We start from the raw sequence: 16374 nt of genomic DNA on the forward strand, positions 1-16374 counted from the left end.
GTAAAAAGGCTGGATTTGGGGGAAGGAAGTACTGACAGGTGCCAGACACGTGCATTAGGCTTGTAGTTCTTGTTCACAGACAGCCCTAATAACAAGTCTCAGAATTTGCATAGAGCAAACTGGTATCTTTATGTCCTTCATTTCACTATCAAACTGGCATTCCAGAGGCAGCCTTCAAAGTGGCTGAGCATCCACCATTAGTATTTGTGGTGTGCCGTGTGCCTGGACACGGGCATGGCCTCAGGAGCTCGGCTTGACATTTCCCTGTTTCTGTCATGTCTACCATCACACCCACTTTCTTTGGAGCCAAACTTAGATGCTGTCACATCACTCTTGAGTAGCAATGAAATTGTCCTCTTTTCTTTCTCTTTTCACTACAACCTGCCTCTTTTCTTTCTTTTTCCACTACAAAACAGAAACTCCAGGAATGCACATGGGTCACGTGTATGTGGTGTTGTTATTGTGTATCTGTGTGTGTTTGTGAAGAATACATTCTGAATCTCTTATTTTATTAGTTTTCAAGGGATTTTGGTAATGAAAGTATTGTAGCATAGGATAAGCAAGCATTTCAACTAAGCTGTCAGACATGAGAGACCTGTGTGTTAGTCAAATGCATGAGAGACAGCACCCAAAGTTATCCGCAGTGCAGAAGACCGGAGACTTCCATCCAGTGTGTTTAGTGGTACCTGTAAAGAACCAGTGCTTTCCAAAGAGAAAAAGTTGGACTCTGAGAATAGACTCACAACAAATACATTTATTTCTCTTATAAGCAAAAGGATCTTAATGTAAATAGCAAGTATCTGATTTGTCACAAACCATGAAGTGTCAATGTTTTCTCTCTTTAGCTCTCCAGTGCCCAAGAAACAAGAAAAATAAGTTTCATGGCAAAGTCAAAAGCATTTGGACAAGAGCATGGCAAACTACAGACATGGGTTGGTTACTATGTTTTGTTTTGTTAATAACTGCTGATGTGCATTCATTATTATTTGTTTACACGTTGCCCATGGCTACATTTATGCTATTATGGAATAGCTGAGTAGTGGGGGACAGATACCATATGGATAACACAAACCCCCAAATATTTACTTTGTAAGTCTTTACTAAAATAGTTTGCCAGTCCTTGGTCTAGACAAATAGTCAGATGAGCCAAATGCTGGCCAAGGGTTCCCAGCTTACAGTGTCAGAAGGAATGGGTTGACTTTGGTTGTCAAGCCCTAAGTACTAAAGAGAAAGACAAACAAAACGCCCTCTAAGCCAGTAGACTAACACTTCTATTCACCTTGGTTTGGTGCACCATAATTAGTGAAAGTAGGTCTGAATACATTATATATGTAATCCTGATTTCAAAAGCATCCCTGTATTACATAAACTAATGTTATTTCTCAAAACCTTTAAAGCAAATGTGAGGGCACAAACTGTTGTTAAGCTTGTGTCTGCAAAATTCTACAGTGCTCAGAACTGGGTGCTGCAGCTATGAAGATGGTCCTATAGCTCAAATAAAACCCCTTTTCCAATTTTTGAAACTAATGTCAGGATTTACTAGAAGTCCACAGTTTAAGGCACTGGATACATAACTTAGCTGAATCTCTCAGAGCCAACGCACTGCACCCACTCACTAAAATGCCGTTAATTATATGACTGTTGCATCTAGATCAATGGACACTTGCCAAGGTGGCAGGAATTGCTGACAGCTATCCGGAGTTCAGAAACCATATGTGGGCTTTGGGATATTCTGGTTTGGTTAGGAGCTCAGGTTATAAGAAAAATTAAAAAGATTAGAAATAGTTCAGGTTAGTATCTCATTGGCTCTGAGTTTAGCACCATGCACAAGAACAATTCTTGAGTGGCACTGGGCTGGCATGGTTTGGGCAACCTGAGGCTTTAAGGATGGGTCTTATTATTTGGTTACAACAAATTTGTTCCCTTTTCTCATTGTTTAAATACTAGGTACAGCATGAGGAGAAATCATTATACAGATTCTGCCTGAAATGTATGTTAGTAGACATGGCGGGTGGTCACAGAGAGTCATATGTGACATAAGCCACCTGTGTTCAGGCTGGACCTATGCTCAGGTTGGACCTCATGGCTATATTCTATGGCCAGAGTCAAGTAGCTGAAACCCACTTCTCTAATTATGATTTTCCTTTTCTAGAAAAACTGGCAAAGTTTAGAGGACTTGGGGCGGGGGAGACACAGTGTGTAGCATGAATATCCTAAGAAACTAAATGCCATTTTAAGACATATAAACCCACTGATAACATATAGGATCTGTAACAATTTAAGGCATATGACAACATTTTTCTTGAGTTTCAATGTAAATATAAGAGGATCATAAGGCTGGAGAAAATGCTACCATTCTAGAGTTTTAGCTATTTTAACACTTTATGAATTTATGTGTCATACTTATGCAGAGACCATGATACCATATGTGTTGCTGCTAGATTTTAATACATATGCCGCAGAGGTGAACACAGTCATACGTCTTAAATGCTCCCACTTTAGGCTCAAAAACTGCCACTAGCAGGTCTTAGAGTTTTTAATAAATGCCATCTGAGAACACCACTTGTAAATTCAATTTTGTAATGAGGCCCTTTATTTTTAAAGGAAGATTTTAACAGAATTGGCTGCGACAGTGACTTGCCATACAACATGGAAAAAGGAGTGAGTTCCTCAAGAGAGGTTCACAGAGGCGCCCAAGAACAAAGCACATCAAATCTTCCTTTAGAGACTAAGGCTGGAGCACGAGAGGGTGTTTTTGAAGCCAGCAAGCAGATTCTGCAAGCCACATGGAAAAGCAACCTCTGCCTTCTATGGCCAAATCTCGAGTGCACATTTTTGTGTGACATTCCTGCTTCAGCAGCCAGGCTCTCATTAAGATCCAGCCAGTGAGATGATCGCTAGGGAGGGATGGAGGGAGTGGGAGCACTTGGAGTTACATTCCATGAAAGCATTAGACTGTTGGAGATTAGGAAGGCCCTGATTGTCCACAGTGGGGGAGAAAAGTGAAGCAAATACGCGCACATGTCAGCGTGAAATAGCTGCTGACACAGAGCGAACATGTGCAATCCTTTAAAAGGTGGTATTGAATAGCAGGCCAACAGCCATCCCTCTTGGCAACCTAGGCTTCTTTCTTCTCTCCAGGCTGGCCCCTTGTTGGGTCACCTCCATCAGGCAAGGTTCCATAGGATAAGCCATTTGAGTCTGGTTGTATTGTATCCAACATTTGTTTCCCTGTGGAGATAATAATCATAAAAGACCTTTTGCGCTCTTAAAGATAAAAGTGTCCTAATAATTTCTCTTCAGTCCTGGGAACATTGTATGCCTTAAAAAAATACTATGTGGCTATCCTCTCAATGAAAAAGATAAAATGTCAGGAAAGAAAGGCCCATGAAAATCTCATAGCACTTGTCCTGTGGTCACATGCATGCCCACATGACGTCTGCCCACCCTGTACTGGGCACATAACAGGTTGGAACAGTCAGGAGAGCCACATAACTTAGTCACTCATCTACAGACACTGGTGTTTTGTCTTTCCCCATGTCCAAATAACAGTACAGGAAAACATTATGGACGAGAAACTTTAAAAGCCATTGCCGATCTTATACATGGGGTGTTGTGAAGTGCAAAATAGTTTAAAACCCAACAAAAAATTATTTTATTTTCCAGCACTTTTATTTCTTCCCTCCACCGCAAAAGCAGTTTTAAGCCACAATAAGCATTGTTGTTACAAATGTTTGTTCTGTTACCGAGTATTGATGCGGTAGCTCCTATGGCAAAGAAAATACCAAACACTTTCTCGGCCTCCACTCATCAATCTATAGAAACTTTAAGGATTCTTGTTTTAAAGGCATGATGCTAACAGGATAGTTGACAGAAAACTATCTTCTATTACACAGCAACTTGTAGGTGACCTCGAATCCCTTGCAGAGCTGGGAATGAATGGCCGGGCCAGACTAGGAGGACAGGAAGCCCAGGTTGATTGCTTCTGTTATGTACTCTACACACCCAAGGTGAGTTGTTTCTCAGTGGAAACAAGCATTTGGAAGATGGTACCCATTGGCCTAGTCTGAAAGAACAGCTGCCTCAGCCTTCCTGGGGAGTGATGCTTAATCCTTGGATGCTCAACCCTATTCAAGGGTCTGAGGGTGTCAGGCGTTTGCCATTCCACGCATCCATGTCAGCTGACACTTTTTTTTTTTTGTTGTTTTTTGTTTTTCGAGACAGGGTTTCTCTGTGTAGCCCTGGCTGTCCTGGAACTCACTCTGTAGACCAGGCTGGCCTTGAACTCAGAAATCCTCCTGCCTCTGCCTCCCAAGTGCTGGGATTAAAGGCGTGCACCACCACCACCCGGCGTCTGCTGACACTTTAAGGAAACCCAGTGAAGAGATCTGCCAAGTGACCCACATCAGAGAAGCTTGGTCATTTCGTCAACAGTTTCATTGTTTTGTGAGCACTGACTACCAACACTACACCTTCCAGAGCTTCATCACTAAACACACTTCTTGAGGTGAAAATTATGTTTTTATGTTAATACCCAAAATGATGCTGACAATGATTAATTCCTAAGGATACATTTTTTTTGTATTTAAAAATGTACATGTATTTGTGTGCGTATGTATGCATGCACAGAGCACTGTGGGAAGTTGGGTCTCTCCTTCCACCATGTGGGGCCTAGGGCACAAACTTGTGTCATCAGGCTTGGTGGCTAGAACTTTTACTCACGGAGCCATCTCAGGCCTAAGGCTATACATTAGAGAAAAAAATACATATCTTTTTCTTACCAGGAATAGTCCCCAAATCAATAAAAGACTGTTGTAGATGTTCCTTTTCTCTATTTCTTGTCACTAGAAATACTCCAAGGAATGACAGAAAGCACCTGTAAGAAAACATTAATAAAGAACAGGGATACTGAAACAGCTCATGATATTAAATAGTTGAGCTGTAACTTCTACATGATGACATAAATCTCACCAGTTTTGTATATACCATTTCTTATGGTAAACTGCTTCAAACTAGTCATAATTCTTCCAGCCAGACATAGTTATACCCAGAGCTGAGAGCTGGGCAGGTTCCAGTAACTCTCTAGCCCAGGCTTTCACCATCTGCAGGCTAACTCAGCCTCTAAACCCTTTGGGTAGACATTAGGTCTTGTTTTCTATCCATGCATGCCCAGACCTCTTACTGGCATGCAATATGAGTGCAAAACAAGTTATTCTTTAATTTTCTAAGAAATCTCATTGTCCTTGGCCATAAGACTAGTCATAGTTTCCAGACCCTAGAAGTTTGGCCGCACCCAGATGTCTTATGAAATTGAATTTTCAAGATAGATGGTTTCCTATGTTGAAAATAGACTAGGCTCCAGTTTGCATAACAATGGTCATGCTGAATAGCAGAGTGAGAAGCAGCTAAGCATTAATGGGATGCACTTGGAGCCAATGGAAGCAGCTTTTGATTGGCAGCACATCGTCGAGGTTTAGCTCTGTTTGCCAGTGATGTTAGCAGTGATGTCCACCAAGTCTCGAGAAGAGGCCTAACTGGGTGCTTTACGACAGAAAGGGCAGGTACCAACCTGAAGCTATTGAATCCTAAACTAGGATACACCACAGTCTTGGCCTTTTCTTTTGGGTGATCCAAAAGGTATCCATGTTTCTGAAATAAAGATCTAACCTAAGAGTTCCCAAGGGAGAGGGGGACCCGACGTAAGGTTACAGAGTAACCACAGAGACCCATGGATTTTGTGATTTTGGCTGTAACTGAAAATCCAAAATGTTTCAGAACTCTCAAAGGGGTTCAAAAGCTACAAAGCCAAAGGCACAGTCTCGTGTAAATGGTAAGTCGAAAAATATGTTTCTTCTAGTATGCTGCAATTTTCTATACTTCAGGTATACATAGCTATACAAAGCTAATGGAACGTCACATACCTTACTTCTGAGATGTGTACTCACCCAAAAAGGTATATAAATACAGTGAGAAAAGCAGCACCAAGGAATTCCTGGTAAAATATGATGCCTATATAAGATCAGAGGTCAAAGTTAATTTTAGGGTAAGGAAATTTTTAATAGCAACACATTAAAAAAATTGTTAATACACTTTTCTATGTGTGATTTCTCCTAAAATGCACATTCAGTATTTTAATCTAAAGACTCTGTGTGCTACTTTTACATTTTAAGTCATTCAAAAATTAAGTTATGTGGGCTTACAGGCTTAAATTAACATAATTATCAATGTTATAAAACTTACATAATTTTTGTAAGGAGAAATTTTATTTTTGTTTTTGTATGCATGTATTTGTGTGTGTATACACATACATCTTTGTGAGTGTAGAGGCCAGAACATAACCTCAGGGTCTTTTCTCATGAGCTGCCCACCACATTGGGACAGGGTCTCTCATTTGGCTAGGCTGGCTAGTGAGTGAGCCTCTGGGATCACAGACACGGTTTGCTCGGGAGGCACTTTACTGCCTGAGCTGTCTTCCCAGAACTGTAAACAGAAATGCCTTTTGCAGTCCAGGTTTTCTCTGTGGAACTTGCAAGAGAACAAATCTCCAGTGAGCATTTGCTATCAGGAGTTAGTAAACCTACCCCGAGAGTCTGAGTAGATCACGAGGCATGGTGGCTCTACCCCAGGCTGCCTGCTGCATCTCTTGTCCCTTTGGCTATGCCCTGTATTCTGTAAGTTGGGCCAGATGCCCAATGGGCACTAGGAAAACCTCTGGCAACTTGGCATTGCCCTAGCTCCCTTTTCCTCCATGGAGCTTTCTCCTGTTTCCTTCCTCCTTCTCTCTCCCAATGAGTTCTTCATTTAAAGTCCCAAACACTGTGCTGAGCTTTTATTAGGTAGGAAATCTTTAAATCATGGATAATCTAAACTAGCTGTGTGTGTGCAGGCGGGGTTGTTGGTTTTGCTAGTTGGGCAGAGAAAACTTGCTGTATTTTGGGAGGTGCTGCTGTCCATGATGGAGACATCATGGTGTGCAGAGTGAGCCCTGCTGTTAGGAGAGGATGGCCAGTCTCAGCCTGACCTCCCCACTTACAGAACGAGCCTCTTCCGTTCTGCTGGACAGTTCCACACAGATGAGTATTCCCCAAGCACTCCCTGTACTGTGATGGACCTCTCTGTAGTCAGGTTTAAGTTTTAGTTAATCTAGGTCAATGCACCCTAATGCTAATTTCTCTAAGGGCTCGTGAGCTGTTTCTCTGCTCTCTAGTCAAGCAGCACTGAGCTCCCAGTGCACGCCTCCCCAGTGTTATGACACTTTTGTGCCGTGGGTTTCTGGAACTTCTGTTTTAGAGAGCAGAGACTTTTTATTTTAAGACTACATTAGAATATACATATTGCATGCTCATTACCATCGTCTCTGATGACCGCTTCCATTTGGAAGCTTGGAGCTGTATTCTGATCAAACATTAACTCTCCCTTTCTCCAGTAACCACTATGGTTTCTTTCTGTTTCTATGGATTTGACTCAGTAGAGGAGCTCACTATTTTTCTTTCTGTGATTGGCTTGATTCTCTTAATGATGTCCTCCTGTCTCATCAACACTGGGGCAGGTGGCAGAATCCCCTTCTTTTCCGGGGTGAATAGTCTTCTGTCATGAGCACTCATCGCACATTTTCTGTCAGTGGATCCTAGGATTGCTTTTTTCTTTTGGCTACAATGATCAGTGCTACAATTTTTTGTTTATTTTTGGGGTACATACATAAGGGTAGAATTCCTGGGCTGTACAATAATTTAAAAATTTGAGAAACTGCATATTGTTTATCATTTTATATTTTCATTTATACCATTTACCAATGGTACAGGAATTAATTCTAATGTCTTATATCCTTGCTGATACTTGAGTTTTTGGGGTTTTTGTTGTTTTGTTTTTAGTAGTGTCCACCCTAGGGTTGGAGAGATTGCCCTGCAGTTAAGAACATTAGCTGTTCTTCTAGAGTCTCTGAGTTCAATCCCAGGCCCCCAGACGGCTGCTCACAACTGCCTATAACTGTAGTCCTATTGGATCTGACTCCTTCTTCTGGTACGTAGATGTGCACAGACAAAACATAAAACACATAAACAAACACATTTTTGGTTGGACATGGTGGCATATTCCATTAATCCCACTGCTCAGGAGGCAGAGGCAGAGGCAGGAAAAAACAAAACAAAACAAAAAACAACCCAAGCCCCAAATAGCCATCATCCTGACGGACGTGGAGAGGCATCTCCTTTTATTTACTTGACGATTACTGATGTCGGACATTTTCACTTGCTTGTTGGCAACTGTGTATTTTCTTTGCAGAACCACTTGGGTTCTTCGCCCATTTTAAAAACAGGTCACTTGTGGTTTTGCTGTTGACTTGTAGAATCAGAGTAGAAACGTTTTTAAGGTCATTGATAAATTCGATGAAATTCAGTTCCGGGAGAGCGGCCCTACCTCCCCGAGCCTATGCGGGTGCCTACGATCTTGCAGCCCTGTCCTCGACAGCTGCTGCAATACAACCAGACACTAACTCAGCAGGAAGGAAGTGGTGTTACTTCAACTTTAAGCTATAGCTTTTGCTGTGGGGAGGAGATGGTCATTGGGAGGTGTTTCTGCCATTCTACATGCAACATCAGAGGAACGTTATCATTTCCAGAACGTTCCAGACTCCTCCCTAACCAGTTGCTCGATGTGCTGAGCAGTGCATTCGGTCCTGTCAGCTGAAACACCTTCTGTGCGAGGGGCTACATTAGTGCTTTTCTATGCATTGATTACAACTGAATGTCATGCCTGGAACTTTTTGCTTACAAAAACAAAAAGTTTTTTGTTTTATTTTAATTTTCTGATAATTCTAAGATGCACCAACATACAGTCTTTTTTCACTGTCCCCAGAAAGCACTACACACACACACACACACACACACACACACACACACACACACAGACAGAGGTTCAGTTTTTTGGGAAACAGAGATTGTATGAATTATTTCAAGAAGTTGTTCACTGGTCTGGGCCTAGTGGCACACACCTGCGATCCCAGCACTAGGGCTGCAGAGGCAGGGGGTTGACTGTATTATCAGTAGCCTGATGAGAAAATGGCAAATCCGTCAGTAAGCTACTGAGTCAGTACCTATTATTATCAAAGTTACAAATGATTTAGTTGAATCTATTGTATTTTGAATTGGACCAAGTCTTATGTTTGTACTTTGTAACTGTATTTTCTATGCTATGCAAAAAATATTCATTAAAATACTAGAGCTGTAAGAGAGGAAATAGCCAATGCACAAGTCTGTCAGCCTTCCCTGCAATGGTAAACCAGGTCAGGGACCGCATTCATTCATTACAGTGATGAGGGTCACAGAGGGATGAATTTAAAGACTTGGGGTTGTTTGGCCTGGAGACAAGACTTAAGAGGGTTTTCAGTCACTTTGATTAGAAGGAGCTGCAAGTAGACTTGAGAAAGCAGAACACAATGAGTATCTTGAACTCATAAGGAATCTCATTTGAGCTCCAATGTCATTAGAACATTTGTTTAATGAGAGTCATTCCCAAACAGCACTGGGCTGCCTCAGGAAGCAGAAAACACCAGGGAGCAGTCACACAAAGGGAGGAGTATAGGGAATCAGATGCTGGCTGGAGGTTGGGGACATGGGCACTAAAGCATTCTTGTTCCCCATTTTGACTCAGAGAATCATGTACTTGTGGTGGGTGTGGAAAGCCAGGACTCACCTGCGATGATAGCGCTGGTTGTAAAGAAAACATGGTTGACTGGCACCACTGTGGTCATCGTGTAGAGTTCTGTGGCTTGATTCAGGAACCTATGGAAGATGGCATTTACCGGAGCTCCGGGTTAGCAGTGCTCAGCAATGGCTAACATTAACTTCAAGAAATGTATGCTCTGCAGCTACAACTACAAAGGGACAGGAAGTGTAGTGAGAGGGCACTCTAGTTAGCAGTCATAGCTTAGACACATCTGATGCATGAGATCAGATGTCAGCTTTTATGGTCTGTTTAAACCAACAACAGTAACAATGAAAAGCAATTAATCATATTCTGAGGCCACAGAAGTTTGAGTTGGAAGCAATTCAAGCTGCTGGACCAGTATCACACTGGGGTTGATTCATTAAGATAGATCCTAGAATCTGTTAAATATCATATCTGGGAACATATAGTTATCCACTGACATGCCATGTGCCAAAAAAAGGAGACAGAGAAGCAAAAGAATGTTTAATGTTTCAAAAGCAATCCTTGTTGCCCCAGCTGCACAGCACATGTGGGGCTGTGGCCACCCTCAGGAACTCATGTCCCCACATGGGCTGTGCAGCTATGTGGCTCCAGTGGAGACAAAGCAGTGCCCTGCATGGGCTTTACCTGGGAGGTCTCAAAAGCACTGCTGTTAGGTAGAACAAGTGACTTGATCACTCTCCAGCAAGGAGCTATAGTTGTATAGAATAACTGGAAAAAAAAAAGAGATTTGTGGATAAAGCTAGTGTGTGTGCAGGTGCGGATGTGTGTGTGTGTGTGTGTGTGTGTGTGTGTGTGTGTGTGTGTGTATACACTTGTCTAAACAAACCTCCTCAGGTAATTTTAATGGGAATCAAGGTGGAGGACTACATTTTCACTTTGCAACGGTGGAGACGGTTAAATAAGGTTGCCAGGCTGCAGTCTTCCTTCAGCTGTGTCTGCCTTTAAATCCATGAGGTGTGGTGTGAGGATAATGAGACTAACAACCAGACCCTACAGGCGCTGTCCTGCTACCACTGACTCAGAAGGCAGAGGTGGCGGAATAGCAATATTCAAGTTTGATAAACACGTTCAGTCTTAGGAAGTGACCCAGGACTTGCTGCCATCTGTAGGACAAGCCCCCCGCATTAGCAGCTTGGGCCCTGGCTTCCTTCTGGGTACAGGGGTATGCTTCTGCATAGCGTTTTGGGGTGAACTCTCTCTAACTCTTAAGAGACTAGCAGGCAGAGGTTCAATCACAACATGCAAGTAGGGAGAGTGACTGAACCAGATGGAGGTAGGGACAGGAAAGGTTTCGTGTCGCCAGTATTAGGACACAAGAGAAACATGAAACAATCATTCTGAAATCCTGTGGGTATGAAGGAAACTCTGGCCAAAGATGCAAAGTTCTGGGGAAAGGGTTTCCTCCAGGCCAAACGTCTGCTTTTGTCCATCTCTGGGCAGTTAATGAGCAGAGCTAAGGATGGAGGTGAAGGGTCGCACGTCTCTATATTTAGAAGGAAGCCGTGGCCGTGGACCTGCCCCTTTGATTTATTGCTAATGACAACCTGTGTACCATGGGTATTAATTACAAGCAGGAGAGCATCAGGGAAGCATCAAGCACACTTAGCTGGATCACCACTGCACTTAGAATGTAGAAGACGCAAGGGCTGTACTCAGTACAAACTAATTACTGGAAGGGAAGAAGAAAGCAATGCTGGCTCCGGAGGAGCTGCCTGTCCTGCAGCTTGAGACCCATTGTTCAGGTCAATTATCTTCTAAGCCAATGCTCAGAGAAGCACAGGAAGTCTGCAAGGCCATGGAGTTTGTAGACACTGACTTACTTGACTTGGAAAACACAAGAGGCTATCATGATGACAAGCATGATGTAGAAGATGGCGTAAGTTAGCTGCATTTTACCCGTCACAGAAAGAGTGATCATGCCTGAGACAGCTTTCACAGAAATCACAGTCAATGAGGCTGGAAGACAAAAACACAAATAGAATACACACCTGAGACAGACACAAATATATATCCCAAGTTTGCTTGCTGGAGTAACAAGTGTGTCAGTTAGGTTCTCAGAACAATGTTTGTGAGGGTACAGGGACACACACACAGACAAACACACAGACACAAACACACAGACATACATACAGCACACAGACACACATAGACACACAGACATACATACAGATACACAGACACACAGACTCACAGACAGACACACACAGACACACGCAGGGTTCTGCTGCTCACACTGTGCTGGGTTTGCTATGGGACCTTGTGTCTTCTTCTTCTGGAGCAAGGTGCTCACCTTGAGCCCTGCCTGTGGGAAGGAGACTGAGACTGCCATTACTAGTGGGTGGGAAAGGCATAAGCCATGAAGGCAAGCAAGAAGTCAGAGTGCTAATGTAGCCTTGAAGGGAAAGTGACAAAAGACAGGGAAAAGTTCAAAGCTAAATAGGTGAGGAGACAGGACATGAAAATGGCTTCCTGAGTACCCTGAATTTATGGAGGGTTATGCTGAGACTGTGTTAGTAATGCTTGCATCCTGCTCTGTTCTTTCTGAAAAAGATAATCAAGAGGACCAGGACCAGAATTTATATTCATTTCTCAGGCTGAACCATAACTATGACATTTACATAGCAATAGCTACTGATTTCCTGTGCTGAGGTGAGACTCTGGTGGGAACAAACTTTTCATGGGACAATAAGAAAGACTAGGATGTGGGCTGTCAGAGCAGAGTATAGTTTCTTCTCATATTTCTATAGGAACCCAGTGCTCTCTATCTGTCTCAGGTCCTTTGAAATTAAGTTGCAAACAATTTTATACTTTAGCTGAAATCCATAAAAAATTCTCAAGTAGGGGCCAGAGAGATGGTTGGGTGGATGAAATGCTTGCTGTGTAAACACAGGATCTGAGTTCAGATCTGAGTGTGCATCTGACATCACACTGCTGGGGCTGGGGTTGGGTAGATAATGGGTCCCCAGGCTCCTTGGCCAGCCAGCCTAACTGAAACAGTTCAGGTTCCGTGCAACTGTCTCAAAGAGGTAGAGGAGTAATGAAGGAAGACTTTTCAAAGTCAGCCTCAGTCTGTCTCACTCTCACACAGGAGCACGGCAGACACAGGAGCACACACAGTTACACTGCACATAGAAAAAAAAAAAACGCAAGTAACTTTTACATGAAATCAAGCAATTATAAGCCAAAAGGTGACATGAAAGAGTACTTCTGTATTACCATTGGTCTACATGGTCATAATATGTCAGAATGTTTTCCTTTTTAGCTTTTAAAAAGATCATATAAAATGTATAAAGAATGGTTTAAAAATAGGTAAAGAACCTCCATAATTTCATTTTTCTAATTCTGAAGATAATCTATAATTGGAAGAGTACTAGGGCACACTTCCAAACTAGGCATTTTCTTTCAACTAAAAGTCATAGTTATCAGAGGAGTTAGGAGATAAATTCTAAATGAATCTCCAATCTGAGCAGAGAAGTCTGGAGCACTCCATCTGGAAGTGTCTTTGCCTGATCTGTTTACAGATGTCAGATGTTATATTAGACTGATTAAGACAGCACTCAGATCATAGCTGATCTACAGATTCTAAGCTCTATAGAGATCTTTATGTCACTCAGTGGTTAAGTTTGTTGTTCAGCTGTTCAGGGACTCAGAATTCCTCCTGAAACACACTGAAAGAAACTGCAGCACAGTGTGCCTATGGCCTTGTGGTCTGGATAGCCTGGTCTCAGAGGGGTAATTAGTGGAAAAGGAATTGAACATACTGTTTCATTTAGAAGAGGCGGGGGAAGAGGAGGAAGAGGAGGGGGAGGAGGGGGAGGAGGAAGAGGAAGAAGAGGAAGGGGAGGGGGAGGAGGGGGAAGGAGGGAAGGAGGAAGAGGAGGAGGAGGGGAGGAGGAGGAGGGGGAGGAAGAAGAGGAAGAGGAGAAGGGGGAGGGGGAGGAGGGGGGAAGGAGGGAAGGAGGGGGAGGAGGAAGAAGAAGAGGAAGAGGAGGAGATGGAGGAAGAAGAAGAAGAAGAAGAAGAAGAAGAAGAAGAAGAAGAAGAAGAAGAAGAAGAAGAAGAAGAAGAAGAAGAAGAAACAAACAAAACTAGAATTCTTTAGAAAGCTGCTAAACAAACTGCCAACTTCTATAATTGATCATAATGAGATGCATGAAGAGCTGCTATTCTTGTAACCCTTCAACTTACTTCCTGACTGGTGTCCAGTGCTACAAAGTACTTGTTTTTGCTATGGTTTTTGGGCTGGGGGAGGGTGACTAATGAGGATTGGTTCAAATGCAAATTTGTGACACAGTATCAATGTAATGTACATTAGAGACCTGTGTATGTAAGGAAAGATGGCTGGAAAACATTAAGATACTATCAGTTGTGATTTATGACACTGGGAGTATAATAAAATTTAAATTAAAAATATCTATAAAAGCATACATGTTCATTTAAAAGATTACAAATTTCAGAACAGCTTGAAAAGGAAAAAAAAAAATCAACTGTCATCTTCGCACTCACCCTCCAGTCATTCCTTAACATCTGGGCACATCGCTACCTTACCTTTCCCAAGGAACAATGTATCATATGTGACTCACACTGTTCACACCACTTAGGAGCCTATTTTCCATCACCACTATGTATTTTCTGTGCCACGAAGCATTCTAAAGCCTTTTATTGGCTGGCAAGAATGCCTTTGTATGAGGTGTATAATTTATTTTGACAATTTCCTATTTTTGGATATTTAAACTGAATCATTTTTTTCTCTTACCATTAAAATGAGGCTGCAGTGCATTTTCATGAACATAAATCTGCCCATCACTCTGCCTATTTTTGTGGAAAATCACCTGAAGGGGAATCACTGTGTTGACAGCGTGTGAAGGCTCCTTAATCAGCTTCACAGCCTTCTGGAGTTGCCTGTCACCATGTCAGTCTTCATGACACATGTTTTTATTGTTGCCTTTCTATTTTCTCTATTTTCTTAATAACCAACCACAAACACACATTCCTTTCATGTGCCACACATTTTCCTAGCATCCTGCTCATTCCAGTCTTTGATATCTGACACGTAGTTTAACGTTAGCTCTTTAACTCATTCTAAGGATTCCTGGGTGACTACGTGCTAGATTAATGCCTCCTGATCAAAGCCATCAATATTTCAGTTGTTAATTTTGCTTTGACAACTGAAGTGTGCTAAAAATAAGGCAATGTTTCTGGATTCCCCAGCATTCTGATCCCTGAGAGGACTGTGCATAGAGACTTCAGATTTTTTTGTTTTAAGAAATGAGGTCACAGATTGTCATTGACAACACTGTGCAACAGAACTTAATCCTTAACCACATCAAAATAACAAAAACCACTAGATTTATCCTGAGATTTCATTGACATTCAAAAATTGCCAAGAAAATAAAATTTAAATGATCTCAACACACACACACACAATGTTAGTGTTTGAGGTGATGGATATGTTTACTGTCTTGATGTGATCATTATAACAGTGTTCAAAAATCATAACACCCCTTTACCCTATAACTTTATATAGTTATACATTGTCAATTTATAATTAAATTATCTAAAATTAGGAGTATTTGAGGTAGTATAAAAGCCTAATACAGTAGAAGCTTTCAAAAATATATACATATATGAAGACAATCTAAATGAAATCACCAAGTAATGGGGGAAACAGGCCATTTCTTGTCACCAGATGAAGCCTCCAGTCCTTGCATTAAATTACATCTAATTGAGTTGTTGGCCAATGGGGCCATGGGAATCCCCAAACTACACAGGCTGTCACCAAGAGTATATGTTGTTTGCTCTTCAGAAGTGATGGCCAGGCCCCATTGCTGAAGACAGCACCTACACAACTTATTGAACACGGAGAAGTGGAGCTGGTGCCTGAACAGAGCTTGTACCTCGGTGTTCTAAGCATCTTCAGTACAGCAAAGTATTCTGCACACTACCAAAAGAAGCACAGTCACTAAGTCAGCCACAAACCCTTTGATCTATAATGGTGTCCAGCTTGCAAGACACGGTAGGGCAATGGTGGCACAAAGCTTGTAGGAGTAGCCACTCAATACCTGATCTGATTTAAGGCCCTCTTCAAGAGATGGAATCCATACTCAACACTGCTTGGGTAATTAAGAACCTGAGAATAGATGATAGCCCACTGACCTGGGGAAAAGCCAAGTGCTCCTGGTCTAAAATAAAGTTAGCAATAAAAATGATGCCCAAGGACATTCTACTCTTCATGGATCAGTGTCTTACTCAATAGCCATCAGAGATGCTTCCTCCAGTAACACATGGGAACAAATACAGAGACCCACAACTAGACATATGCAGAGACAGAGACCTCGGAACACTCAGCCCTAAACAGGATGTCTCTCCATCAAATCCCTCTCCTTGGGGCTCAGAGGACCCTGTGAGAGAGGAGCCAGAGAGTGTAAGATATGGAGGGAGTGGAGGACACCAAGAAAGTGAGGCCCTGTAAATCAACATGGTCAAAACACACACAAACTCACAGAGACTGAGGAAGCATGCGTAGGGCCTACGTTGGCCTGTACAAGGCCGTTTGCATGTACACTGTGGCTTCTGGTTTAGGATTTTAATGGATCCTGAGTGTGCCACTGAGTGGGTCTCTCTTGTGCTTACTCTTGGGCTCTTTTCCTTCTGTTTATGTTTCCT

General features: G+C 42.3%; 1 protein-coding gene across 2 annotated transcripts in view; it reads right to left on the reverse strand.

Moving 5' to 3' along the window:
• Nucleotides 1-734: 734 nt before the first annotated feature.
• Nipal2 (NIPA like domain containing 2) overlaps nt 735-16374 on the reverse strand; it is an 84578-nt gene continuing 68938 nt past the window's right edge. The window contains exons 7-11 of one of the 2 annotated variants that reach the window (XM_034517386.2): nt 11529-11664; nt 9691-9779; nt 5946-6009; nt 4782-4876; nt 735-3231 (exon numbers count right to left, since the gene is read on the reverse strand). In XM_034517386.2, the coding sequence (XP_034373277.1) occupies nt 3119-3231; nt 4782-4876; nt 5946-6009; nt 9691-9779; nt 11529-11664 (497 nt within the window). In that variant the 3' untranslated portion in view covers nt 735-3118. The remainder of the gene's footprint in view (nt 3232-4781; nt 4877-5945; nt 6010-9690; nt 9780-11528; nt 11665-16374) is intronic. The other variant, XM_034517387.2, reaches the window with a different exon arrangement.

This window comes from Arvicanthis niloticus, chromosome 13 (genome assembly GCF_011762505.2).
Source record: "Arvicanthis niloticus isolate mArvNil1 chromosome 13, mArvNil1.pat.X, whole genome shotgun sequence".
NCBI classification, from domain to species: domain Eukaryota; kingdom Metazoa; phylum Chordata; class Mammalia; order Rodentia; family Muridae; genus Arvicanthis; species Arvicanthis niloticus.